Source organism: Bubalus kerabau, chromosome 4 (genome assembly GCF_029407905.1).
Source record: "Bubalus kerabau isolate K-KA32 ecotype Philippines breed swamp buffalo chromosome 4, PCC_UOA_SB_1v2, whole genome shotgun sequence".
NCBI classification, from domain to species: Eukaryota; Metazoa; Chordata; class Mammalia; order Artiodactyla; family Bovidae; genus Bubalus; species Bubalus kerabau.
In genome coordinates this window covers 59,511,411-59,538,766 of record NC_073627.1, presented here as the reverse complement: position 1 = coordinate 59,538,766, position 27,356 = coordinate 59,511,411, and the positions used below count along the sequence as shown (strand labels likewise).

Below are 27,356 nucleotides of genomic sequence, written 5' to 3'. Positions count from 1 at the left end.
TTCTTGAAGAGATCTCTAGTCTTTCCCATTCTGTTGTTTTCCTAAATCCTTTAATGAGAATCAAAATGACCTGTGTCCAGTGTTAGAGTTTGCCCAAGAAACTGCCTAAGTTAAAGACAGCTTGCTTGGATAAAGAACACAAAAACAGCCCAGTTGGCATTACTGTTTGCAGACAGCAGCCATAGCTAGTGATTCACTGAAGGTGAATATAGCATTTTAAACAAGCTTTAAACAAACATGTATATTCCAAATACCCAGATAGTTGTTTCTTTATAATGTAGGAAAGTTTTTGCTATTTTAAGAAGTCTGAGGGAAATTTTACTACCCTATAGATACTGTAGAATCATTTTAATTGTGTTAAACAGACTCCCAGAATTTTCAGTGTTAAGAGAAATTTGGGAGGGAAATGCTCTTGTTCATAGAAACCTTTCAGTTCAGTTTGATTACAGTATTTTCTGTATCAGTTGGCTTAATCAGAACTGGTGTTAGGATTCAGGTTTCTGTACCATGAGCCACTGTTTTTCTGGCTCTTCAGGGACCACACTCACCACTCTTTCCTCAGTTTTTTCACGCATGCCTGCAGTAACTTATAAGGGCCACTTGGGGAGGGAAATGTTTGAGCTTCTTTTATTTAATTCTTATTTTAAGTGAATGCAGTGTGAAAGCTAGACATAATCTCTTCAAGGAGCTCTCAATCTAGTAAGAAAAATGAAAAAACAAAGCAAAATCATCACTTTCTAGAAAGCCCTTCAGAATAAGTGCCCTAGAGATGGTGAGTTGTCAGAGGCGTGATTGTACACCAAAGTAGGTATGCTGCCTATAATTTTCCTTATTAACCAAAAACAAGCAATTACAAATCTGTAACATTCCATAAGTCAGTGGCTAAGAGAACACCTTTCCAGGGCATATTTCAAACATTTAGGCAGATGCCAAACATTTTATGTTTCTTAACACAAAGTGAGAGCAATATATGTTAACTTGGCTGACAAACTAGTAAATTTTACTCAAGGAGGAAGTAGTGATAAGGCAGTTGATACCATAAAACTCCTTTCTTGGCAGTTTAACATGTGAGAAACACTTTCATTACTCTTACTTTGTTATGGGACTCATGACACTGTGTTAAATGATTTATTCACAAACTATTTTCAAATTAAAAGTAAGAGTTCTCTAGTCCTGCCTAACCCTACATAATTAAATCACCCTATTTGAAAATATTGTGTGTACTTTGATTCATTGTCATCCATGTTAGATATACCAAAGATTGTCTATGACCATGGGTTTCAAAGTAAATTGTGAATTGCCTCACAGTTCTTCATATCCAAGGTAGCTGGTTTCCTGATACATTTCTTGTGACCATATATGTACCTTATATTTCATTTGCATCCCTTTCCTACTCTTGCTTTTTCTATTTCATTTCTGTTCTTAATAACTGTTTCCCACTTTTCCCACATCATTTTATAAGATCTCTACATTATAGTTGTTAACCTTACTTCTATCAAATCTGTGGCTAAAACTAGAAAATTATTTTTTGTAAAACTAGAAAATATGCGTTAACTTATACTATGAATTAAAACATTTTAACTCTCAATCTCATTTCACTTGTTTTCCTCTATATACAAATTGTCTTTCTAAGTTTTTAAGTTTTTAAACACAGGTGTGGTTATTTGTTGTTAAGTCTCTTTTTCTTTGTGAGTTCTCCATTTTCTTTTAACTTTAAAAATTTTCAGTTCAGTTCAGTCGCTCAGTTGTGTCCGACTCTTTGTGACCCCGTGGACCACAGCACACCCGGCCTCCCTGTCCATCACCAACTCCCGGAGTCCACCCAAACCCATGTCTATTGAGTCGGTGATGCCATCCAACCATCTCATCCTCTGTCGTCCCCTTCTCCTCCTGCCCTCAATCTTTCCAAGCATCAGGGTCTTTTCAAATGAGTCAGCTCTTTGCATCAGGTGGCCAAAGTATTGGAGTTTCAGCTTCAACATCAGTCCTTCCAATGAACACCCAGGACTGGTCTCCTTTAGGATGGATTGGGTGGATCTCCTTGCAGTCCAAGGGACTCTCAAGAGTCTTCTCCAACACCACAGTTCAAAAGCATCAATTCTTTGGTGCTCAGCTTTCTTTATAGTCCAACTGTCACATCCATACATGACTACTTAAAATTTTTATACCTAGCAATTTTGGATACCTATTTGCCAAGTTTTCTTCCTATTTCTGCCTTTGTTTAGCTCACAGAATAAGAAATTATTCTGTTGTATAGAGTATGAGATGAGAAGCTACACTTTATACTTTCTTTTCCAAATAGCTTTTTGTCGCACCATTTATTTTTATGTGGTATCTCCACTACCATTGGGTATCTTTGGTGGCTCAGATGGTAAAGAATCTGCCTGTGATACAGGAGACTCAGGTTTGATCCCTGGGTCAGGAAGATCCCCTGGAGAAGGAAATGGCAACCCAATCCAGTATTCTTGCCTGGGAAATCCCATAGACAGAGAAGCCAGGCGAGTTACAATCCACTGAGTCACAAAGAGTCAGACACGACTGAGCAACTAATACTTTCACTTTCCACTACCATAAATTAAATTCTCATATAATCTAGGGGTCAGTTTGGGGCTATCTAATTTTTCCAGTAGCTTTGTCAATAAATATTGGGTGGATGAATGTTTTATCTAACTCTTCTTTGGCTAGTACCAATTTTTATATTTTATATATACCTTAAATTCTTGGGCCATGTCCCACCTTATTCGTTTGTTTGTTTTTTGTTTTTCCTTCTTACTGTTGTTGTTTATTCAGTATTTGCTTATCAGTTCTCACTGACTTTTTTCTTCTTAATGAATTGAAGAATCTTGTTTATTATTTAGATCTTATTATGTGCTGTGCCATGCTTAGTCACTCAGTGGTATCTGACTCTTTGTGACCCCTAGGACTGTAGCCTGCCAGGTTCCTTTATCCATGGGGATTCTCCAAGCAAGAATACTGGATTGGGTTGCTATGCCCTTCTCTGGCAAATCTTCCCAACCCAGGGATGGAACTCAGGTCTCCTGCATTGCAGGCAGATTCTTTACCATCTGAGCCACCAGGGAAGCCTATGAATACTCGAGTGGGTAGCCTATCCTTTCAGGGGATCTTCCTGACCCAGGAATTGAACCGGGGTCTCCTGCATTGCCTGCGAATTTTTTACCAGCTGAGCTACCAGGGAATCCCCAGATCTTATTATAGCTAGATTCAAATTTGGAATTCTTGGTCAGGTTCCATCAAAACAAAGGAAATTTGATAAAATTTTGATCCTAACTGAATTCTCTAAAGGTTAATTTGGAAGGAATACATTTCTGTTCTTAAACCCCAAACTTCAGATGAATTTTAAATATTTGACAACTGGAAAAGTAGCCTCTGAGTGATACTAGGTTTCACTGAACAGGATTTAAATTCTGATTATTAAAGAAATTTCCAATACTATCTTCTTTTGGTACACTTGTAACCAGGACTGGAGAAGTAGGAAAATAGTTTTCTTTTATGTCAAATCTCACTAAACCAGAAAATACATGTTCAGGGTTAAGTATACTATCAAAACAGGGTTTTAACTAATTAATATTTGTATTGTGAGCAAAGTTCGCAGGGTAAAATTTATTAGATAGATGTACTTGTGTGTCTGTCTTTGATTAGGGACTTCTGTTTATAAACAGAGATTAAACATTGTTTCTTTGATTTTCTTTGATGTTCAGAGGCAGAATTCAATTTTGCACCTTTTGGAGGATGAGGCAGCTGCAGGTAAAGAAGTTGACAGCTCTTGGGAGGGTTAATTAGAGCTAATTATAATTTGATTGACCTGCTTTTTCTCTAGAAAGCTTAACCAAGTCTTCCTTTGCAAAGAGAGGATTTTTTCTTTTTCATACAAACTAAAGAAAATCTTATTTGTTGAGCTTACAAATATCTATCATTTTTCACACTTACAAAGGAGTGTCACCACATGAATCATGGAATCAAGGATTTGGGTAGGATTGGACAGGACTTTCAAGATTATATAGTCCTTGAGAGCATGTATTCATTATATTAACTTATGATGGAAAATTATCAATTTTAGGGAAATATAAACTTGGTGTACATAATTTTTAAGTCTGTTTAATGAGAAACCAAGCAATAAAATTGTCGAGCACAATAAAGTGTAGCTCTCTGTCCTTTTTCAACCTTGGTATTCATTCCACATGGTTTAGATGTAATTTCATTTACTTGATAAATACTATAAAAGAATTTTGTTTTAATTCATGTATAAAGAGAGCATGATGAAATGGTTTGCTTTTCATTATGTGCTATTTTTCATAGCATGACTTATGGTTGTTATTGTAATTATTTAAATGAATTACAATTCTACTTATATTGCTGTAAAAGTGAAACCTTCATATGAAAGCTTTATACCTAATAAAATTCTATAAGGCAATTATATATGAAAAACAAAATAGTCATTTTCACTATTTGTCAACTCAGTTACATGTCATATTTATGTTAAATGGAGGACCTGTTAATATTAAATAGGGTTTTACTCTGAGACAACTTGTGTTCTACTTTCGTCAGTCAAGATCTTTTGACATTAGAAAGTTTGGGAGTAAAATATTATTTTCATGACAGTTTAACAGAGCAGTAGGAAATGCTAAATAGCCTGTGGAGTAATTACAGACAACAGATATTATTAAGGATAAAAGGAGGGGAGGACTTCCCTGGTGGCTCAGAGGTAAAGAATCTGCCTGCCAATGCAGCAGATACGGGTTTGATCCCTGCTGCAGGAAGTTTTCACTTGCCATGAAGCAATGAAGCCTGTGTGGCACAACTACTGAGCCTGTGGTCTGGAGCCCGGGAGCCACAACTACTGAGCCCACATACCACAGCTTCTGAAGCCTGTGCGCCCTAGAGCCTGTGCGCCGCACCAAGAGGAGAACCCGTGTGCCACAAATGGGGAGTAGCCCACTCTTGCTGCAACTAGAGAAGAACCCGCTCCACAGCTAAGACCATTTTAAGCTTAAGTGGTCTGGAAAGATGAGAAAAGATAAAATCTAAAGTAGATTTTGAAGAATAGATGGCAGCTGGATGAAGGGAAAAAAGAGGAAAAATATATTCACCTAGTGGAAGGAATAATGTGCTGAAAAGGATTTTGGAGGTGAGGGAGTTTAGTCTGGGAAATTGGTAAGTGAACGCACTTGGATATGTTAATCCATAAGAGAGTCAGTGTGCTAATACTGGAAAGACTGATTTGGAACAAATAGTGGAGAACCTTGAAGTGTAGAGATTGAGAATATATTTATCATGTACTGTGTACTTAGCAACATTTTATCTAGGTTTGTTTCCTAGGCAATATTTCAGGAAAATTGATCCTTCAGAAGTATGCAGAGTACATTTTAGTGAAGAACAGAGTATGCAGTATGCACCTATGTGTCAGGTGTTAAAGACATGAATAATAATAGCTTGATGGTAAGAATGGATATTAAGGAATGGTGCAAACATCACCAGTGAAGAATTCACAGTGCCTGATAACTGGTTAGGTATGGAGGCGGAAGAGAGGGATGGATGTACACCCAGAGAAGGCAAAAGGAAAGGAAAGGGAAGAACACACATCGGAGACTTACATAAAGTTCTGTGAATTCATTTTCTCCTCCAAGAATGTCATGGTTAAGGGATGAGTTGTAGATTCCTTTTTTGAACCACTAGCAAATTATTTGAGATCATCCCTTGAGAGGAACATTAAGCATATTGTAATAAAATCAATACTTAAGGAAACTAAATATAGCTTGCTTTTAAACATTTTTCCTTCAACATCCCTCTTCCTGCAGCAACCCTTTATCTTTTTCACAGGCTGTAATGGGACCAAGACCAAGAAGGGTTTTCCAATGAGTGGATGTAGGAAGCTGATAAGAGAAGTATTCTTTCGGGCTTGGTAGCATAAGTTACAATACACTAAAACATATATCTCTTGGAGGCCTCCTTTTTCTCCTGTCAGCAGTTGACATTGTGAAAGATTTACTGATTAGCTTAAAAATTACAGAACTTCTCAGTTTAGTGATGTGGATGTGCTGCCTAATTACAAATGAGCAACTGCAGTTAGTGCTTTTTCCTTCTACTTTGGGGAGCCGTTAAAACTCACAACTAGAGAAGGGAAGGTTTTACATAACTGTTGCTAACGTTAAAAAAGACGTGTACGTTTTACTTCCAAAGAACTACTTGAGTGCCTCAGTCATTTCATCCAGTCTAGCTCTCTCATAGCGTTGGTGATTATGTGTCTATTTGAAAACAATGAAGAGGAACAGGGAAAAAGTGTACCAAGAGCTGTAGTTCTTTAACCCTTATTGTGAGAGTTGTTTCAAGCTTATAAAGTGGATGCTGTTATCTACCCTTATACAAATGAAAAAATTGAGTCTTGGAGAATTACAGAGCCATAAAATGAAAAAAAAAATCATATATCTAAGATTCTGAAGTATATCTAATGCCCATATTTTTTATTCAATATCATGTTAATGAAACAGTGGCAGATTTTATTTTCTTGGGCTCCAAAATCACTGTGGACAGTGACTCCAGCAACAGAATTAAAAGATGCTTGTTCCTTGGAAGAGAAGCTATGGCAAACCTAGCCTCCATTTGAAAAAGCAGAGACATCACTTTGCCAACAAAGGTCTCTAGCCAAAGCTAGAGTTTTTCTAGTATCATGTACAGATGTGAGAGTTGGAACATAAAGTAGCCCATCAACTCATGGCACTGGAGAAAACTCGAGAGTCCCTTGGACAGCAAGGAGATCAAAACAGTCAATCCTAAAGGAAATCAACATAATATTCATTGGAAGCACTGAAGCTGAAGCTCCAGTACTTTATCCACCTGATACAAAGAGCTGACTCACTGGAAAAGACCCTGATACTGGAAATGACTGAGGGCAGGAGAAGAAGTGGGCGACAGAGGATGAGATGTTTGGATGGCATCACGGACTCAATGGACATGAGTTTAGGTAAACTCCAAGAGTTGGTGATGGACAGGGATGGCATGCTGCGGTCCATGGGGTCACAAAGAGTCTGACACTGCTTAGTGACTGAACAACAACAACAGTGCCTTAAAGGGAGAAAAGTGCTGTATATGGAAAAATACGATATTTTGTCCTTTGAGCTTATGCTGCCCTTTGTCTCAACACAATCACGTAGCGAAGTTCTTGTAGCCTACAAAGATTTTCATTAGTGTGAAGTATATTTTCAAAGGATTTGGTCTGATCTTCCCTGATGGTTCATTGTGAAATTCTAAGGTGGAAAATCCTGATTTAACAACCAGACAGTGTAAGTTGAAGTCATTTTCTCAGTGTCACTAAAAAAATGTTAAGTCAGAGATATGCCTTCATAATTTAGGATTCCCTTTTAGTGCATTTCTTTGTACTGCTTAGTATTAAAATGTGTAAAGCTTTTGTTGATTTTTCTGATTTGCTATTACATCTTTGTTGTTCAGTTGCTAAGTTCTGTCTGACTCTTTGTGACCCCTTGGACAACAGCATGACAGGCTTCCCTGTCCTTCAGCATCTCCCAGAATTTGCTCAAACTCATGTCCTTTGAGTCCATGATGCCATCCAACCATCTTATCCTCTCTCACCCTCTTCTCCTGCCCTTAGTCTTTCCCAACATCAGGATCTTTTCAGTGAGTTGGCTCTTTGCATCAGGTGGCTAAAGTATTGAAGCTTCAGCTTCAGCATCAGTCCTTCCAATAAATTTTCAGAATTGATTTCTTTTAGGATTGACAGATATGATCTCCTTGCTGTCAAGGGACTCTCAAGAGTCTTCTCCAGCACCACAGTTCGAGTGCATCAATGCTTTGGTGCTCAGCCTTCTTTATGGTCCAGCTCTCACATCTGTACATGACTACTGGAAAAATCATAGCTTTGACTAGATGGTCATTTGTTGGCAAAGTGATGTCTCTGCTTTTTCATACACTGTCTAGGTTTGTTATAGCTTTTCTTCCAAGGAACAAGCATCTTTTAATTTTGTGGCTGTACTCACCATCCACAATGATTTTGGAGCCAAAGAAAGTCAAACCTGTCAGTTTCCACTTTTTCCCCATCTATTTGCCATGAAGTGATGGGACCAGGTGCCAGGATCTGAAGTTTTTTGAATACTGAGTTTTAAGCCAGCTATTTCACTCTCCTCTTTCACATTCATCAAGAGACTCTTTAGTTCCTCTTTGCTTTCTGCCATTAGAGTGGTATCACTTGCATATCTGAAGTTGTTGATATTTCTCCCAGCAATCTTGATTCCAGCTTCTGAGTCTTTCATCCTGGCATTTCTCATAATGTACTCTGCATATAAGTTAAGTAAGCAGGGTAACAATATACGGCCTTGACGTATTCCTTTCCCAATTTTGAGCCAGTCCATTATTCCATGTCTGGTTCTAACTGTTGCTTCTTGCCCTGCATACAGGTTTCTCAGGAGACAAGTAAGGTGGTCTGGTGTTCCCATTTCTTTAAGAATTTTCCACAGATTGTTATGATCCACACAGTCAAAGGCTTTAGTGTAGTCAGTGAAGGAGTAGATGCTTGTTTGGAATTCCCTTGCTATTTTATTATCCAACATTTTCTAACTTTTAAACTGAATTAATCTGTACCTAACACAGAGTAAATCAGTGAACTGGCTGCCACATTTCGCCTGATTGGATTTCAGGCTCATGGTGAGGTACTAGGAAAATTCTGGCTCAATTATTACTGACATAGGAGGCTTTACAGTTATTAGAAAACAGCCCAGGAGGAAAAGAAAAAATGGATTTATGTGATCCTGTATTGCTAAATGTGGCACGCTGCTGCTATCTTTTCTTGACTGCTTCCTCTAAGAGTCGTCATTTCAATGCACTAATCTTTTAAACAGCCATTCAGTGGGAATTGGGCTAGAACTTTGCTAAGGGGTCACATTTAGCAGCCTGACAGTTATACATTTACAAAAGGAATGGCATGAATTTATTCAGCAACAAAACCTCTGCACCTCTTACCACCCCACTGCATTTCACACCATATTCCCATCAGTGCACCGTAAAGGCTGTATAAATTCCATTCAGATTCTTCATTTAATTAACTAGCGTTCTTTGAACAAAAATAAAAGTGCTGTTTTTATAGAGGAATAAAGGCTGCATGAAGCAACTGTGAAGGAGACAAATCATCGAATTAGTTATTCTTCATTGCTGCTATGGTGAATTCTCTGCCCCTCCCTTTCTCTTCAGTGATAGTATTATTTTTTTCCTAGCCTGATTGAATGGAAAATGGGGAATGGTGTAGCAGCCTCAAATGTGTTTGAGTGTGTTGTAATGGCCACATCCTAAGCTCATGCAGGGCTGGGCACCAATGATGTTGTCATCTACAAGTGATCTTTTTTTTTTAGCATACTCTGTAGCCAAGACTGTGGACTTTGTAACTAGACAGCCTGGGTTCAAATCCCAGCTCTGCCACTTAACTAAGTTTGTGATTCTGAGCAAACTACTTAACTTTCCAGTTTCCTGTCTATTAAATGAGGGTAAAAATGGACATACCTCTCACAGCACCGGGTAGATTATTTGAGGTGATCTATCCAAAACATTTAGAGCCCTGTTGACACATACCAGGCCGTCACCTCCCATTCGTGCAGTCTTTTGTGCAGCTGGTCCAGTTGTGACACTGGTAACCCTTGATCGCCTGGGCTGAACTGACTGACGTGTTAGTTAGATAGGTGTCCTTTTACCGCGTCTCTGCTCAGCACTCTCCAGTCGCTTTCCCTCTGGCTGTGGGTAAAACTAAAGTCCTTACAATGGCCTACAAAGGCTCTCAAGATCTGTCACTCCATGCCAGCACCATCCCTGCCCAGAGACCTGTGAGCACTTTACCCCCATGTCCTGCACCCCCTTCTTCCTGTCCTCTCCTCCTGTCTACTTCGGCCACCCTGGGTTCCTTGCTGTTCTCTCAAGATGCAGAATGCTATCTTGATGCAGAATGCTATGGAGGCACAATGCTATCTCATTTCCTTTGCACAAACTGTTCTCCCTGCCCAGAAAGCTCCATCCTTTCTGCTGTTCTCTGATTAAAAGTCTTCTAAGTGAGCTCTTCATTGACTATCTCTAGTTTGCCATCTCCCCAAACTAGATTATAAATATCGGGGGACAAAAGGAGGACTTTGTATTGAGTTAGGTGCTCCATCTTCAGTACCTGAGACAGAAACTGACACACAGTAAGTACTTAATAGTTATTGAATGTAAGAATGAAAAATTGACCCTTAAAATATGTCCTGTAGTAAAAATATTTCTAACCCTCCCCTAGGCTCAAACAAAAGCGAGTGTCCTGTTAAAGCTCCCAGAAAATTAAAATAGCCATAGTTGAATATTAGCCACGGCAATTGGAGCAGAAAGTTCCATTGCAGAGAAAAACAATTTCTGCATCAAGTAAAAAAAAAAAAAGAAAGAAATGGTTTACATTATAGCAAGTGCAATATTAAATTATATTGTTATCCTGGGAACTGTTATTGAGCCAGCACCAAGGCAGAGTTTTGAGAGTGCAAATGCTTTGGGCCACACCATCCACTTCCTAAGGTGAAAAATACAGCGAGTGTATAGTTTTGTTTTTGTTTTTGTCGTCTAGTGGTGGAGTAAAATGGTGAGAAAAGCATTAATGTTGGAGTCAGGTAAAGCTGGGTTTAAATTCTGGCACTGGTATCTGCCCTTGCATAGGTTATGTTACCTCTCTGAGCCTCTGTTAACAGATTATGTATAAAATGGTTTTTAGTAATGCCTTTCCCTCAGTGTTGTTCTAAATGTGGTGAGCATTGCATCCTATAGAAATGGCTGTATATTTTGCTACTGAATTCTGCCTTTTGGCTTAAATCAAAATGGGGAGGTAGGTCTTAGACTGATGTCTAGGAATAAGATTTGGCTCCTGGGGCTTGGACCACTGAGAAGCCCTTAACACTATAAATCTCTCAGCAGGATCTGATGAAGCTGCAAAAACCTTCATAGAACATGAGCCCTACCACCTACTTGACTTGTAGAAGTCTGCTCTTTTTATCTTTTGAGCCAATTCTTATTCTATTTTCCATTTTCTTCTACTTCTCTTATTTTCAAAATTCTCTCTTAAATGTGTGAAGTTGGAGAGTCCATACTGAAAGTTATCCAAGAAATCAAGGAAAAGTAAGGTCACGCATGACCTTAATTAACATGAATATTAGTTTTCAAATTGAGATATGAATAATATAACTATATTGATTCATTTTTTGAATTATAACTTACAGAAGGAAGAAAATATTTTGTTTAAACCGCTACTATTTTTACATTCTTTTCTTCAATGACATTATTTTTTTAAATATTTAGGAAGCCAAAGCTGTGGTCGAAGAAACAAGAGCCCTGCGAAGTCGGCTTCATCTTGCCGAAGCTGCACAGAGACAGGCACAGGGAATGGAAATGGATTACGAGGAAGTGATCCGTCTGTTAGAGGCTGAGATTAGAGAGCTGAAGGCTCAGCTTGCTGATTATTCTGACCAAAATAAAGTAAGCAAAACAGTTCCCTTTTCTGGTTACCATGGTTTCCTTGCCGTAGCTATGTATCCTGTTTTCATTTTTTTTTTTCATCTGCACTTCTAAACTAGGTCAGTGTTTGTCTTCTGTTATTCAGTGGTAGGATGATGTGTCATGGTGGGGGTAATGTGAAGGTTATGAGCCTCCCTTTATCCAGATAGCTTTGGGATGGAAAAGTATGTGCCCCAAATTTATTTGGGTCACTGGTCAACATTGTACAACTCAATTATTAAGTCCCATTACATTGGTTTCCTCCTTTTTCCCTAAACTTGCTAATTTGTCTTTTAATTCTGTTTTACTCTTTGTTTAGAGCACTTGAGGAAGTGTGAAAGTTAAATAACTTTTTGCCAAAGGCCCAAGTTAATTAAGAGGAAGAAACTTGAGTTTGAATTTAGCAGGCTTCAATTTCAGTTGCAAAATACTGAATGCTTTTCAGAAGGCAATGTGACCTTTCTTTTGATGTGAATTTTTATTATGTGATTTTGTAAAACATTATATATACTATATTCATTGAATGGTATTCAAAAACTGTAATAGACATATATACTTTTTTTTTTCACTGAAATAAGGTAGAAAATTAAATAAATTGAAATAGATATTTTATAACTTCCTAGAATTTTTTTCTAACCATAATGTGTTTATGTCTCTAATCCAGTCATCTTTCAAGAGAACATAAAACAAATTTGAAAATTTTACATTTATTTATTTAAACATAAAAGAGTTAAATACTTTAAATATACCAAGTGGAAATGAAACTAGTTTTAGAAAAGCAAGATACAGAAGAAAATCTGAAATTTTCTTTGATTATCTAAGAGATACATTTTTCACATTTGCCATTTAAACAAGTTCCAAAAGAAGTCTGATGTTCCTGTCACCCATTGATAATACCATAAGGCCAAGGGGGAGCAATACTTTAGATGGCAGAAATACTAAGGAATGTTGCATATATTTATTATTCTTGACCTAGGTTTATGTTCTGAAATCAGAGATATATGCTTATTTCATGTGAGTAATTTAACATGATTCTGAAAATATTGGTGGGATTATCAAAATATTAAAAGTACTTTTTAAATAATAACTTGATTTATTTTCAGAGGGATAATCAAGTCTTTAAAAATACTTTCTTTTTAAATAATATAACATTTAAGGAATTCATATGAATTTATTCAATTTTTTAAAGCGTAGGTTATTTGCTATTCTCTATTTCAGCTCCTAGCTGAAAAACATTTTTGTCCTAAGTTTTGTGGTAATATAATTAATTCAGTTCTCTTTTTTAGCATAATGGTGTCTCATGCCATTCAGAGGAACAAAATTTTGTTAAGAGAACAAAATCCTAAACTAAGCCATTAGCCCATGTCTGAAAATAATCATTTTTTTTTTCCCCAAGAGATGTTAGAGATGAACATCTCAACATTTTCCAAACCCAATACCAGTGGAGAAAGAGAAGGAAACTTTTTTTTGTTTGAGATTGCTTGAAGAGATACTGACCAAAATATTACAAAATTCAGATTCAGATATTCATTTTTAAAGCAGATTATTTTTATAACAATAAATATTTTTCTCACAAGTTTTCCCTTATATTATCTCTATGTTTACTTATCTCCCTTTTTATTTATTTTTTCCTTCAGCTTAAGAAATAAAAATTTACCAATACATTTGAAGACCCACAATGTCCCTTTCCAATTTCATCCCATAAAACCACTTTCCTAGATTTAATCTTAACCATTCTCTTGATTATTTTACTACCTGTATATATATGTACCTTAGTCTTCACTGGTGGCTCAGACAATAAGGAATCCACCCACAATGCAGGAGACCTGCGTTTGATCCCTTGGGTACGAAAGATCCCCAGCAGAAGAGAATGGCTACCCACTCCAGTATTCTTGCCTGGAGAATTCCATGGACAGAGGAGCCTGGTAGAATACAGTCCATGGGGTTACAAAGAGTTGGACATGACTGAGCACTTAAGCATGCATGCACATATCCCTTAACAATGTATTGTTGAATTTTGCCTGTTTGTCAACTTTATATGAATAGAAAACATATTACTTTTATTATTCTGACTTGTGTTTTTTTCACTCAAAATTCTGTATTTGTGATTTATTTATTTGAAGTTTATAGCTAGTTCATGTCTTTTCATTGCTTTTTTTGTATTCCATTGAGTGGATATATTACAGTATATTTGTCCATACTATATTTGATAGACAGTACAATTGTTTCAGTTTTATTCTTTTATGAACAATGTTGCTAAAAAGTTTTGTATATATATCCTACTCCACATGTGTAGCAGTTGTCTTTTGTTCATACTAGAGTGGAATTGGTAGGTTGAGTGATGATTGTATGATCAGCTTTACTAATTACAATTAGGCAATGCCAATTGTGTTTGAAAGTATTTAAACTGATCTTAACTCTGTGTTCAGTGACATCACGTGGTTAGCTTGAAATGAGCCATGTAAGATTATTTACACCACGAAATGCAGTAAACCAGGGCTTTGCCTCTTGTCCCAGATAGCCATTAGAGCTAATATTTATGCATTTATTAGGCATTTTTGTTTCTATGTGAAATGTTTTTATTTTTAATGTTGTAAAACTCTTCTCCTGAATTTATGCTTGCCTTTGCACCCTAAAGTGAAATGAACAGCTGTTATTTTCATATAATCCAATTAATCAATCTTTTCCTTCATGTGTCTTTCTAGAAGTCCCTCCATTCTCAAAAATGTTTCTGTATTTGTCTCTAAAAGTTTTTAAAATTTGATCCTTCTTTCATGGTTTTATGTCATTGTATGGGATAGGGGTCCATTTCATTCTTTCTTTCTTTTTCTAAATGAATGATAAACTATCCCAGCCCCTTTCATTCAAAAGCCTCTTTTACTCTAAATCTTCATCTGATGACCCTGTCTAGTTCTTTTTCTTTACATGTGTGGTGGCTACATAATCCTTTGATCTTTTATCTGTATTTTTTTTTTATGATTTTCAGCTTTTTTTTTTTTTTAATTCTGCCTGTATTTTAGACTCAGATTATGAGTTCAATTTAGTTCAGTTGCTCAGTCGTGTCTGACTCTTGGTGACCCCATGGACTGCAGCACGCCAGGCCTCCCTGTCCATTACCAACTCCCGGAGTCCACCCAAACCCATGTCCATCAAGTCGGTGATGCCATCCAACCATCTCATCCTCTCTCGTCCCCTTCTCCTCCTGCCCTCAATCTTTCCCAGCATCACAGTCTTTTCAAATGAGTCAGCTCTTCTCATCAGGTGGCCAAAGTATTGGAGTTTCAGCTTCAACATCAGTCCTTCCAATGAACACCCAGGACTGATCTCCTTTAGGATGCACTGGTCTCCTTGCAGTCCAAGGGACTCTCAAGAGTCTTCTCCAACACCACAGTTCAAAAGCATCAATTCTTTGGCACTCAGCTTTCTTTATAGTCCAACTCTCACATCCATACATGACTACTGGAAAAACCATAGTCTTGACTAGATGGACCTTTGTTGGCAAAGTAACATCTCTGCTTTTTAATATGCTGTCTAGGATGGTCATAACTTTCCTTCCAAGGAGTAAGTGTCTTTTAATTTCATGGCTGCAATCACCGTCTGCAGTGATTTTGGAGCCCAGAAAAATAAAGTCAGCCACTGTTTCCACTGTTTCCCCATCTATTTCCCATGAAGTGATGGGACCAGATGCCATGATCTTAGTTTTCTGAATGTTGAGCTTTAAGCCAACTTTTTCACTCTCCTCTTTCACTTGCATCAAGAGGCTCTTTAGTTCTTCTTCAGTTTCTGCCATAAGGGTGGTATCATCTGCATATCTGAGGTTATTGATATTTCTCCCGGAAATCTTAATTCTACTTGTGCTTCATCCAGCCCACCGTTTCTCATGATGTACTCTGCATATAAGTTAAATAAGAAGCGTGACAATATACAGTCTTGACATACTCCTTTCCCGATTTAGAACCAGTCTGTCATTCCATTCTAACTGTTGCTTCCAGACCTGCATACAGATTTCTCAGGAGGCAGGTCAGGTGGTCTGATATACCCATTTCTTGAAGAATTTTCCACAGTTTGTTGTGATCCACACAGTCAAAGGCTTCAGTATAGTCAATAAAGCAGGAGCAGATGTTTTTCTGGAACTCGCTTGGTTTTTCGATGATCCAATGGATGTTGGCAATTTGATCTCTGTTTCCTCTGCCTTTTCTAAATCCAGCTTGAACAAATGGAAGTTCACGGTTCACATACTGTTGAAGTCTGACTTGGAGAATTTTGAGCATTACTTTGCTACTTTTCACAGCTATTTGTAAGGCCTCCTCAGACAACCATTTTGCTTTTTTGCAAAATGTGTGAGATGAGTGCAATTGTGTGGTAGTTTGAACATTCTTTTGTTCAAAACATGCTATTTTTTGCAAAACGTGTGAGATGAGTGCAATTGTGTGGTAGTTTGAACATTCTTTGGCATTCCCTTTCTTTGGAATTGTAATGAAAACTGACCTTTTCCAATCCGGTGGCCACTGCTGAGTTTTCCAAATTTGCTGGCATATTAAATGCAGCACTTTCATAGCATCATCTTTCAGGATTTGAAATAGCTCAACTGGAATTCCATCACCTCCACTAGCTTTGTTCATAGTGATGCTTCCTAAGGCCCACTTGACTTTACAATCCAGGATGTCTGGCTCTAGGTGAGTGATCACACCATTGTGATTATCTGGGTCGTGAAGGTCTTTTTTGTACAGTTCTTCTGTGTATTCTTGCCACCTCTTCTGAATCTCATCTGTTTCTGTTAAGTCCATACCATTCTGTCCTTTATTGAGCCCATCTTTGCATGAAATGTTCCCTTGGTATCTCTAATTTTCTTTAACAGATCTCTAGCCTTTCCCATTGTATTGTTTTCCTCTGTTTCTTTGCAATGATCACTAAGGAAGGCTTTCTTATCTCTCCTTGCTATTCTTTGGAACTCTGCATTCAAATGGGTATATCTTTCCTTTTCTCCTTTGCTTTTGGCTTCTCTTCTTTTCACAGCTATTTGTAAGGCCTCCTCAGACAACCATTTTGCTTTTTTGCATTTCTTTTTCTTAGGATGGTCTTGAGCCCTGCCTCCTGTACAGTGTCATGAACCTTGGTCCATAGTTCTTCAGACACCCTGTCTATCAGATATAATCCCTTGAATCTATTTCTCACTTCCACAGTATAATCGTAAAGGATTTGATTTAGGTCATACTTGAAAGTTCTACTGGTTTTCCCTACTTTCTTCAGTTTAAGCCTGAATTTGACTAAGGGGTTCACGATCGGAGCCACAGTCGGCTCCCGGTCTTGTTTTTGCTGACTGTATAGAGCTTCTCCATCTTTGGCTGCAAAGAATATAATCAGTCTGATTTCGGTGTTGACCATCTGGTGATGTCCATGTGTAGAGTCTTCTTGTGTTGTTGGAAGAAGGTGTTTGTTATGACCAGTGTGTTCTCTTGGCAAAACTCTGTTAGTCCTTATGTGATCTGTTTATTAGATTGGCTGCATCAGGTCCTAGCTGTGTTGTGCAGGAGCCTTCGCTGCGGCACAGGCACTCTGTAGCTGTGGCACACGGGCTCAGTAGTTACGGCACAGGGGCTTCAGTAAGTGCAGCATACAGGCTTTTAGTTGTGGAGCACGGGCTTAGTTACTTGATAGTATACGGGATCTTAGTTCTCCAAGGGATCAAACCTGCGCCTCCTGCATTGCAAGGCGGATTTTAACCATTGGACCACCAGGGAAGTCCCTGCCCTTATATTTTAATTTTGTCTATGGTAAACAACAGGTAATTGGATTTTTTTCCCATTTTACTAATTTTTGACCTTTAATTGGAAAGATCTTTCCATTTACATTCTTATTCACTAATGTACTTGGCTTAATTTCTGCTCTTTTATTTTCTGCGTTTTATTTGTCCCATGTTTTCTAGTTGTTTGTCATGTCTTACCTCCCTCTCACCCCTTTTGTTTGGATTGGGTCAGATTTTTCCTGTGTTCCCCCACTCCCATTTATTTTACTATACTGCTTTCACTTTCAGGTGGCTCAGATGGTAAAGAATCCACCTGCAATGTGGGAGACCAGGGTTTGATCCCTGGCTTGGGAAGATCCCCTGGCGAAGGGAATGGCTACCCATTCCAATATTCTGGCCTGGAGAATTCCACAGACAGAGGAGCATGGCAGGCTGCAGTCCATGGGGTCTCAAAGAGTCGGACACGACTAAGCAACTTTAATTTTCATGCTGGTTTAGAAGTTAGACACTTGTTTCTAATTTTAATGATTATCTTGTAATAGCAATGGTAGCTTTCTATTTTAACTTAAATTATAAAACTAATCACTATCAGTCTACTTTTAAATACTGTAAGAACTTTACTACAAATCCAAGTCTCTTTCTATTTAATATTTTGTAATTATTTTAGTTATTTCTTGACTTTTAACATCATAAATTAGATATTACAATTTCTTTTGTGCTGTCAATCTTTGTTTAGATTGACCTCCATGTTTATCATTTTCTTTTTTCAACATTCTTGCATTTCAGAACTTCTTGCTTGAATTGCTTTCTTTTTTCCTGAAGTACAGCATTTAGAAATTCATCTGTCAAAGATAGGATCTGTTGTAATGAAATTTATTTTTGTTTGTTTGGAAACATATTTATTAACTCTTGTTCTTGAAGTGTAGCATTTTGGGTGTTAAACTGGCACTGAGTTTCTTTAATGTTTTTGTTCCATGGTTGTGATATCAGATTTCAGTCTGTTATTTGTTTGCAATGTGTTGTTTCTTTTTAGGTGATTTTATCTTAAGTGGTCACAGGTTTGACTATGGTCAGCCATGTATTGAGCTATCTTTATTTATATGCTTGCGATTCAAGGAATGAGCTTCCTGATCTGAGTAACAGTGTCTTTCATTGTTTCTGCAAAACCTTAAGCTGTTATCCTGACCTATTTCTCTTTCATGATTTCTTGTCTCTCCTATCTAATTTATATTGGATATATGATAGATCTTCTGGTTACTTTTTCCTTACCTCTTCTCTTTTCATATTTTCCATTTTTATTTTTCTGCTCTATTATACATTTATTTACCTCTGTCTTCCAGTTTACCTGTTCTCTTTTCAACTTATCTTAATGTGCTGGATAGCAAACACATTAACTGAGTTTCTAATTATTACTGCCTTTTTTTAAATTGAAAGATACTTGCTTTACAATGCCATGGTGGTCTCTGCCGTACATTAGCACAAATCAGTCACAGTTGTGCGTGTGGTCCTTCCCTCCGAAGCCTCCTTCCCCCACCGTTCCACCCCTGTGGGTCGTCGCAGAGCACCAAGCTGGCTCCCTGTGCTGTACAGCCGCGTCCTGCTGCTTGTCCACGTCACGCCTGAAGGTGCACACGTGTCAGTGCTGCGCGCTCAGCTCACCCGGCCCGCTCCTCCCCCTGCTGTGTGCACCAGGCCATTCCCTGTGTCTGCCTCCATTTCTCCTCTCTAAACGTGTTCTTCAGTACCATTTTTATAGATTCCACATACATACGTTAATATACGATATTTGTTTTTCTTTTTGTGACTTCAATCTGTATAACAGGCTCTAGGTTCATCAACCTCACTATAGCTGACTCAAATTCATTCCTTTTTATGGCCGAGTAATATTCCATTATATATGTCTATATATATGTCCATATATTTATATATATACATGCATACAACTTCCTTGCCCGTTTTCCTGTTGATGGACATCTAAGTTGCTTCCGTGTCCTGGCTATTGTCAATAGTGCTGCACTTAACATTGGGGTGCATGTGTTTTTGAATTGTAGTTTTCTCAGGATTTATGCTCAGTAATGAGATTGGTGGGTTGTATGGTAATTTTATTCCTAGTTTGTTAAATCTCCATACTATTCTCCATAGTGGCCGTTTCAATTTGAATTCCCACCAAGAGTGTAATAGGGTTCCCTTTTCTCCACATCACTTACAGTATTTATTATTTGTTTTTGTTGATGGCTATTCTGATTAAAAGACGCTGCTTGCTCCTTGGAAGAAAAGCTATGACCAACCTAGATAGCATATTAAAAAGCAGAGACATTTGCCAACAAAGGTCTGTCCAGTCCAAGCTTTGGTTTTTCCAGTAGTCATGTATGGATGTGAGAGTTGAACTATGCAGAAAGCTGAGAGCCAAAGAATTGATGCTTTTGAACTGTGGTGTTGGAGAAGATTCTTGAGAGTCCCTTGGACTGCAAGGAGATCCACCCAGTCCATCCTAAAGGAAATCAGTCCTGAATATTCACTGGAAGGAGTGATGCTGAAGCTGAAGCTCTAATACTTTGACTACCTGATGCAAAGAGCTAAATCATTTGAAAAGACCCTGATGCTGGGAAAGATTGAGGGCAGGAGGAGAAAGGGACGACAGAGGATGAGATGGCTGGATGGCATCACCGACTCGATGAACATGAGTTTGAGTAAGTGCTGGGAGTTGGTGATGGACAGGGAGGCCTGGCATGCTGCGGTCCATGGGGTCACAAAGAGTCGGACACCACTGAGCAACTAAACTGATGATGATTCTGATTGGTGTGAAGTGATATTGTATTTTTGTTTTGCATTTCTCTAAGAATGTGCAGTGTTGACCATCTTTTCATGTGTTTATTGGCCATCTGTATGTCTTCTTTGGAGAAATGTCTGCTTAGGCCTCTTGTCTGTTTTTTGATTGGGTTGTTTATTTTTCTGATATTGAGCTATATGAGCTGCTTATATATTTTAATCCTTTGTCAGTAGCTTTGTTTGCAATTATTTTCTCCCATTCTGAGGCTTGTCTTTTAATCTTGTTTATTATTTCCTTTGCTATGCAAAAGCTTTTAAGTTTAATTAGGTCCCATTTGTTTATTTTTGTTTTTATTTCCATTACTCTAGGAGGTGAGTCAAAGAGGATCTTGCTGTGATTTATGTCAAAGAGTGAAAAATATGGAATGCTTCATAAATTTGTGTATCATTCTTGTGCAGGGGCCATGCTAATCTCTGTATCGTTCCAATTTTAGTATATGTGCTAAGTAAGCATTGCATTTTTATTCCTAAGTTTGATTTTTTTACTTCATCTGGATCTATTTTGATAGTGTCTTGTCTCTTTATTATGCTTTAATTTCTTTCTTAGTTTTTAAAGCATATTGAACATCAGTTCAGTCCAGTCGCTCAGTCACGTCTGATTCTTTGTGACCCCATGAACTGCAGCATGCCAGGCCTCCCTGTCCATCACCAACTCCCAGAGTTTACCCAAACTCATGTCCATTGAGTCGCTGATGCCATCCAACCATCTCATCCTCTGTCGTCCCCTTCTCCTCCTGCCTTCAGTCTTTCCCAACATCAGGGTCTTTTCAAATGAGTCAGCTCTTCGCATCAGGTGGCCAAAATATTGGAGTTTCAGCTTTAGTATCAGTCCTTCCAATGAACATGCAGCATTGATTTCCATTAGGATGGACTGGTTGGATCTCCTTGCTGTCCAAGGGACTCTCAAGAGTCTTCTCCAACACCACAGTTCAAAAGCATCAATTCTTCTGTGCTCAGCTTTCTTTATAGTCCAACTCTAACTATATTCTGTATTCAGTCACTTCAGTATCTGCCGTCTCTGTAGGTCTGATCCTATAATTTGTCTCCTTCAGCTGACTTTTTATCCATAGTAGCTTATATACGGAGACCATGATCTTTTGATACATTAAATGTAGGAATTCTTTGATATCTGAATTTAGAAATTAACCCACTAAAGAAAGTTTGTGTTTGCTTTTACCAGTCAGGTAAAATTTAAACTAAATTTTCAGCTTATGAACGTACAGACCACATAAGTAATATAAATCCTGATCTCTAACCTGCATGAGTGGTGCACTGGGGTCTACCATTCACCAGAGCCAAAATCAAGAGGTTTGTTTCTCTCTAATTTACCCATTAAAGTTCTCCTGTTTGTGCCTGATGAAACCCCAAACTAGAGGCCACCAATAACCTGCAAATACCCTGAGATAAAGTTGTGCTCCACTGTACTCTCACTTCAGTGGGTTCAGACAGCAATGCTGTTGCACGTCTTCATGAAATTCCTTTACTGTTTACGGCATTCTTTTACTTCTCCACCAGCTCAGCTTCGAATTGGGTCATGCTACATTAAATATGTATGTGTATCTTCAGCATGTTGGATTATGCCACACTAAAGGGGTTTCTGTCAGCATCTGGTAAGCCATGTTGTCCAAAAAAAGCCTCCATAAGCTAACTAAAATGTGTTTTACTGTAACAATCAATGGAGTTATATGTGTGTGCTCAGTCACAATCCAACTCTTTGCAGCCCATGGACTGTGGCCTGCCGGGGTCCTCTGTCCATGAATTTTCCAGGCAAGAATACTGGAGTGGGTTGCCATTCCCTGCTCCAGGGAATCTTCCAACCCAGGGATCAAACCCGCATCCCTTGCACCTCTTGTATTGGCAGGCAGATTCCTTACCCCTAGCCCCACATGGAAAGCCACTTTAGGGTTCAGTTCAGTTCAGTTCAGTCGCTCAGTCGTGTCTGACTCTTTGCGACCCCATAAATCGCAGCACACCAGGCCTCCCTGTCCATTACCAACTCCTGGAGTTCACTCAGACTCACATCCATCGAGTCAGTGATGCCATCCAGCCATCTCATCCTCTGTCGTCCCCTTCTCCTCCTGCCCCCAATCCCCCCCAGCATCAGGGTCTTTTCCAGTGAGTCAACTTTTCGCATAAGGTGGCCAAAGTACTGGAGTTTCAGCTTTAGCATCATTCCTGCCAAAGAAATCCCAGGGTTGATCTCCTTCAGAATGGACTGGTTGGATCTCCTTGCAGTCCAAGGGACTCTCAAGAGTCTTCTCCAACAACACAGTTCAAAAGCATCAATTCTTCGGTGCTCAGCCTTCTTCACAGTCCAACTTTCACATCTATACATGACCACAGGAAAAACCATAGTCTTGGCTAGACAGACCTTTGTTGGCAAAGTAATGTCTCTGCTTTTGAATATGCTATCTAGGTTGGTCATAACTTTCCTTCCAAGGAATAAGCCTCTTTTAATTTCATGGCTGCAGTCACCATCTGCAGTGATTTTGGAGCCCAAAAAAATTAAGTCTGACACTGTTTCCAGTGTTTCCCCATCTATTTCCCATGAAGTGATGGGACCAGATGCCATGGTCTTCGTTTTCTGAATGTTGAGCTTTAAGCCAACTTTTTCACTCTCCACTTTCACTTCCCTCAAGAGGCTTTTGAGTTCCTCTTCACTTTGTGCCATAAGGGTGATGTCATCTGCGTATCTGAGGTTATTGATATTTCTCCCGGCAATCTTGATTCCAGCTTGTGTTTCTTCCAGTCCAGCGTTTCTCATGATGTACTCTGCATATAAGTTAAATAAGCAGGGTGACAATATACAGCTTGACGTACTCCTTTTCCTATTTGGAACCAGTCTGTTGTTCCATGTCCAGTTCTAACTGTTGCTTCCTGACCTGCATACATAGCTCTATTCCTAAAGTGTGGTCTTACTGTGATCTCAATTGAGGATCCAGGTGTTCAGATAAGCTTCTCTTCTCTAATTGGTCAAACACCAGTGACTTACAGCCAAATGTAAACTTCAGAACCTCTGTTTAGCTTACATTCCACCATAGTGGACCAGCCTTTTAATGTCTAGCTGTGCATATGCATAGCTTAGAATCCTGCTAAAGACCAAGAGATACTTAGGTATAGTTTCGCAGCTTTTATTTTGTGTAGCTCCCTTTTATCTTCTACTATGCCCCACAGGTTTAGCCATCTCTAAATTTCAATTTTTGTTTCCTCAGCTCAGTAAAACCCTATCTTCTTTTTAGACCCTCTTTCCCTATGCCATGTTTTGCAGACTTTAGACAAAAGGCCAGTCATGGAGCTTAACTTTCATTTTTTCAGTCTCTTCAGAATCCCGACCTTTCACTGCCTGTTGCCCAAAATCTGAAAGCAATTGATTCATATGCTTTTCCTGCTTTATATTTTCTTATTGTAAAAAGACTAATAAAGTAGTAGTTAATCCCTCCTGTATGAAAGGAGTAATATATAATCAATTTTATACTTTTCTTTGCCATTTATCAATGTAGTTCCCTTCAACTTCAAATTTGCTTCATTGCTTGCTCTGAAAAAACTGAATTGGAACCCTGACAGCTGGTACAATGTTAAGCTTTGTCAGTAAAGTTATATGTAGCTTATATTATAAAATTTTCAGCATCCCTGTGCAGTTTAACTTTTAAAAATATTGCAATTAGTTAAGTGACCCTCCAAATAAAAAGATATATACAATAAGAGAAAATCCCTTTTGATATTTCTGTCCAGGAAAGTGTTCAGGAGTTAAGAAAGAGAATCACAGTACTGGACTGCCAATTGCGAAAATCAGAAATGGCGCGGAAAACTTTTGAGGCATCCACTGAAAAGCTTCTCCATTTTGTAGAGGTAAATTTTCCTGTTACATCACTTTATGTCCATTTTTAAGAAATGTGTAGACAACTGACATATAGATAAATGTCATGGTATTTGTTGGCTAGTGAAACCTTCCCAGGGCTCAAAACAGCAATGCTGACTTCAGTTCACTTTAGTCACTCAGTCATGTCTGACTCTTTGTGACCCCATGGACAGCTGCACACCAGGCCTCCCTGTCCATAACCAACTCCAGGAGTTTACTCAAACTCATGTCCATCGAGCTGGTGATGTCATCCAACCATCTCATCCTCTGTCGTCCCCTTCTCCTCCTGCCTTCAGTCTTTCCCAGCCTCAGGGTCTTTTCCAGTGAGTCAGTTGTTCGCATCAGGTAGCCAAAGTACTGGAGATTCAGCTTCAGCATCAGTCCTTCTAATCAGTATTCAGGACTGATCTCCTTCGGAATGGACTGGTTGGATCTCCTTGCAGTCCAAGGGACTCTCAAGATTTTAAATTGCTTAGATAATGAAAAGACTAGCTAACATACAGATTAAGAGAAATGATTGAGATAAAGAAATGATTGAGATCCTTAATATATGCTCTGTTTTAATGAAAACTTTCTTAAAACTTTTGATACTAAGTAAACATTAGTCGATAAATACCCTTACAGAAATATGTCTATGTATTATAATTCTGTGAACTGTATGTTAATGTAACTTGTTTTTCTATATATAACAAAAATACCTTTCTAATAATATGGGTGGAGGGGATATAAATATTATTTAAACAAGAAAAAACATTTTAAAAAGCTATCAAAGTTACGTATTGCCTTTACTGTTTTGTTTGTCTCTAGGCTATTCAAGATGTATTTTCTGATAATTCTGCATCTTTGTCAAATTTAAGGTAAGAAAATTCAAATGCTTTCATCTCATACTTGGGGCTGAAATGCTAAAATCTCTTAGAGCCTTGAGATAGTCAAAGCAATTTTTTCCCTTTTATAAAGGATGCTACTAGAAATATACTTCTACTTCTAGCAACATGTGCTTGAAGAAACATAGGAAAACTCCACCCTTTACTGTGAAAGTAGCAGTTCAGTAAATAAAGATGATTCAATTGTATTTTAGGTTTCCACATAGCATTTTTGAATTTAGAAAATCGCCTATGCTGGTATACCTTTTAACTGATTTTACTGTAATATTTCTTCAAGTGAAATCTGATATTTTTATTGTTATCTATTATAATTGGATTTCACTGCTTATGGTACTGGCTTATGGGTCTTCCCTGGTGACTCAGCTTTAAGAATCTGCCTGCCAATGCAGAAGACTCAAGTTTGATCCCTAGGTCAGGAAGATCCCCTGGAGAAGGAAATAGCAACCCACTCCAGTATTCTTGCCTGAGGAATCCTGTAAACAGAGGAGCCTGACAGGCTACAGTCCATGGGGTCACAAAAGAGTTGGACACAACTTAGTGACTAAACAACAACAATAGCAACATGCTGCTTATGATGTAAGATAATTATGTGAATTCCATGATGATTATTTTCAGTAAGGATGTTAAAATACTCAGCAATTAATTCTCCTTTTATAGTTTAGACATGACCCCAACTTCTACCACCCAAGGTTTCACTGTGGCCTTGAATAATAATTCAAAAGTTTTGATATTAAAAATGACCTTTTAAAAGCCAGAGTCTGCTCTTGCAGATTCATGGAACAAAGGTAACTTTAAAAAGCAACATTAATATATATATAACTGAATCACTTTGCCTTATACTTGGAAGTTATTCAATATTGTAAATCAACTTTATATCAATTTAAAAAAAAAACCAAAAAACCTTAAGCAGCTTTTTACCACAGCTTGAAAAGTTAAACAGGAGTAAAATTTGGCTCAGTCTTTTTAATATACTGTATCTTCTGTAGTGGGTATTGGCCTTGGTCTTCTACACAGAAAGGCTCTGTATTTGAATTTGAGAATTAATGCCTTAGTTTTTCCTTGTGAATTAATGCTGTCTTGCCTAGGAAGATGGATTATAAGTAATGATGCCTTTGTCATCAGTTTAAAATTGTCTCTTTTCAAGTAAAAGTTTTAACATAATGGTAAAAGTAAAACCTTGCATTTTAATTGTATCAGAATTTCAGGTGAAATTTGCATTTTTTAAAAGTGGTATAAATGCTCTAGGCTGTCTTAGATTTAGGGACAGCAAATGGAAGAGATAATTTAAGAGATAATATCAGTAGCAAATTTAGTAGTAGAATTTATATTTAATATTACTAGTTCCATTCAGTTCAGTTCAGTCGCTCAGTCATGTCCGACTCTTTGCGACCCCATGAACCGCAGCACGCCAGGCCTCCCTGTCCATCACCAACTCCCAGAGTTCACCCAAACTCATGTGCATTGAGTCGGTGATGCCATCTGGCCATCTCATCCTCTGTCGTCCCCTTCTCCCCCTGCCCCCAATCCCTCCCAGCATCAGGGTCTTTTCCAATGAGTCAAGGTAGTAGTAAATGTCTATTTGATGAATTTATGTTTAGCTGTTTAATTTAAATGTCTACAAGACTAAATAAAAGGCTACATCGTGTAATCCAAACAATGATTTAGGAGGAGCTGTCCTTCTATTCCTTCTCCTTATACATAAGGTCAACCTAATATTTTAAATATCCCTATTTATTATGTATTAAAGAATTGAAAACAAGTATTATTTTGTGAACATCATTTCAGTTTATGACTATAAGAATATAGCATTCTCAGAAATCAGAAGTTTTGTGCAATTTTATAACTATTAAGAATTCAGATTTAGCAAAGATAGATATTCTTCATTATATAATAAGTTCAGCTTTATTTTCTTGCCCTCATAGTGGAAGAAGAGCTCTGTTAGCTTCCCAGACGTCCCTCACGCCATTGGGAAAGAATGGACACAACATCCCAGCAACACTGGCACTTGAGTCTAAGGAACTTGTTAAATCTGTCCGTGCCATACTTGATATGGATTGTAAGTTTTCTATACGTTTTCACTCTTTTAAAAATCAGTTATTTAGAAAAACAAAAGAAGAAAATTTCACATTTGGTTGTTTACTCTTGTGAAATGTATTGGTTTGCCTATGGTGAAATTGATAGCTCTTTGATAAAAACCTTAAAAGGTTTAATGCAACCAGTTGTAGGAGGAGAATATTTGTTATAAGTGCTCAAAATGACTTCCAGCAGAAGATAGCTGGTTAAGACTTTTTCTTTTTTTTTTTTAACCTCTACTTCCATCTAAAGTCTCTTTGAAATGGTATAATAAATTCTAAAAATAAATCCACAACAGCACTGGAGACCTGGAAGGGTGGAATCAACCTTGAGGGATTTTTTAATAGCATAGAACAGATGGAATAAGATTGAAGGTAAGGCCCAACTGAGCAAAAGACCCTAGAACACAATAAAGATGAATGACAAGGCTGCTGAAACATTAACT

The 27,356-nt window shown here is 38.0% G+C and overlaps 1 protein-coding gene and 1 pseudogene across 7 annotated transcripts in view; one reads left to right on the top strand and one right to left on the bottom strand.

Moving 5' to 3' along the window:
- The window catches only part of STXBP4 (syntaxin binding protein 4), a 234,196-nt gene that overhangs the window by 124,555 nt on the left and 82,285 nt on the right, over positions 1 to 27,356 (top strand). For all 7 annotated transcript variants that reach the window (XM_055577592.1, XM_055577587.1, XM_055577586.1 and 4 more), the window contains 4 exons: positions 11,326 to 11,502; positions 23,828 to 23,944; positions 24,762 to 24,811; positions 26,761 to 26,894. In XM_055577592.1, coding sequence (XP_055433567.1) covers positions 11,326 to 11,502; positions 23,828 to 23,944; positions 24,762 to 24,811; positions 26,761 to 26,894 — 478 coding nt within the window. The remainder of the gene's footprint in view (positions 1 to 11,325; positions 11,503 to 23,827; positions 23,945 to 24,761; positions 24,812 to 26,760; positions 26,895 to 27,356) is intronic.
- On the bottom strand, positions 20,450 to 20,549 carry LOC129651861 (uncharacterized; annotated as a pseudogene).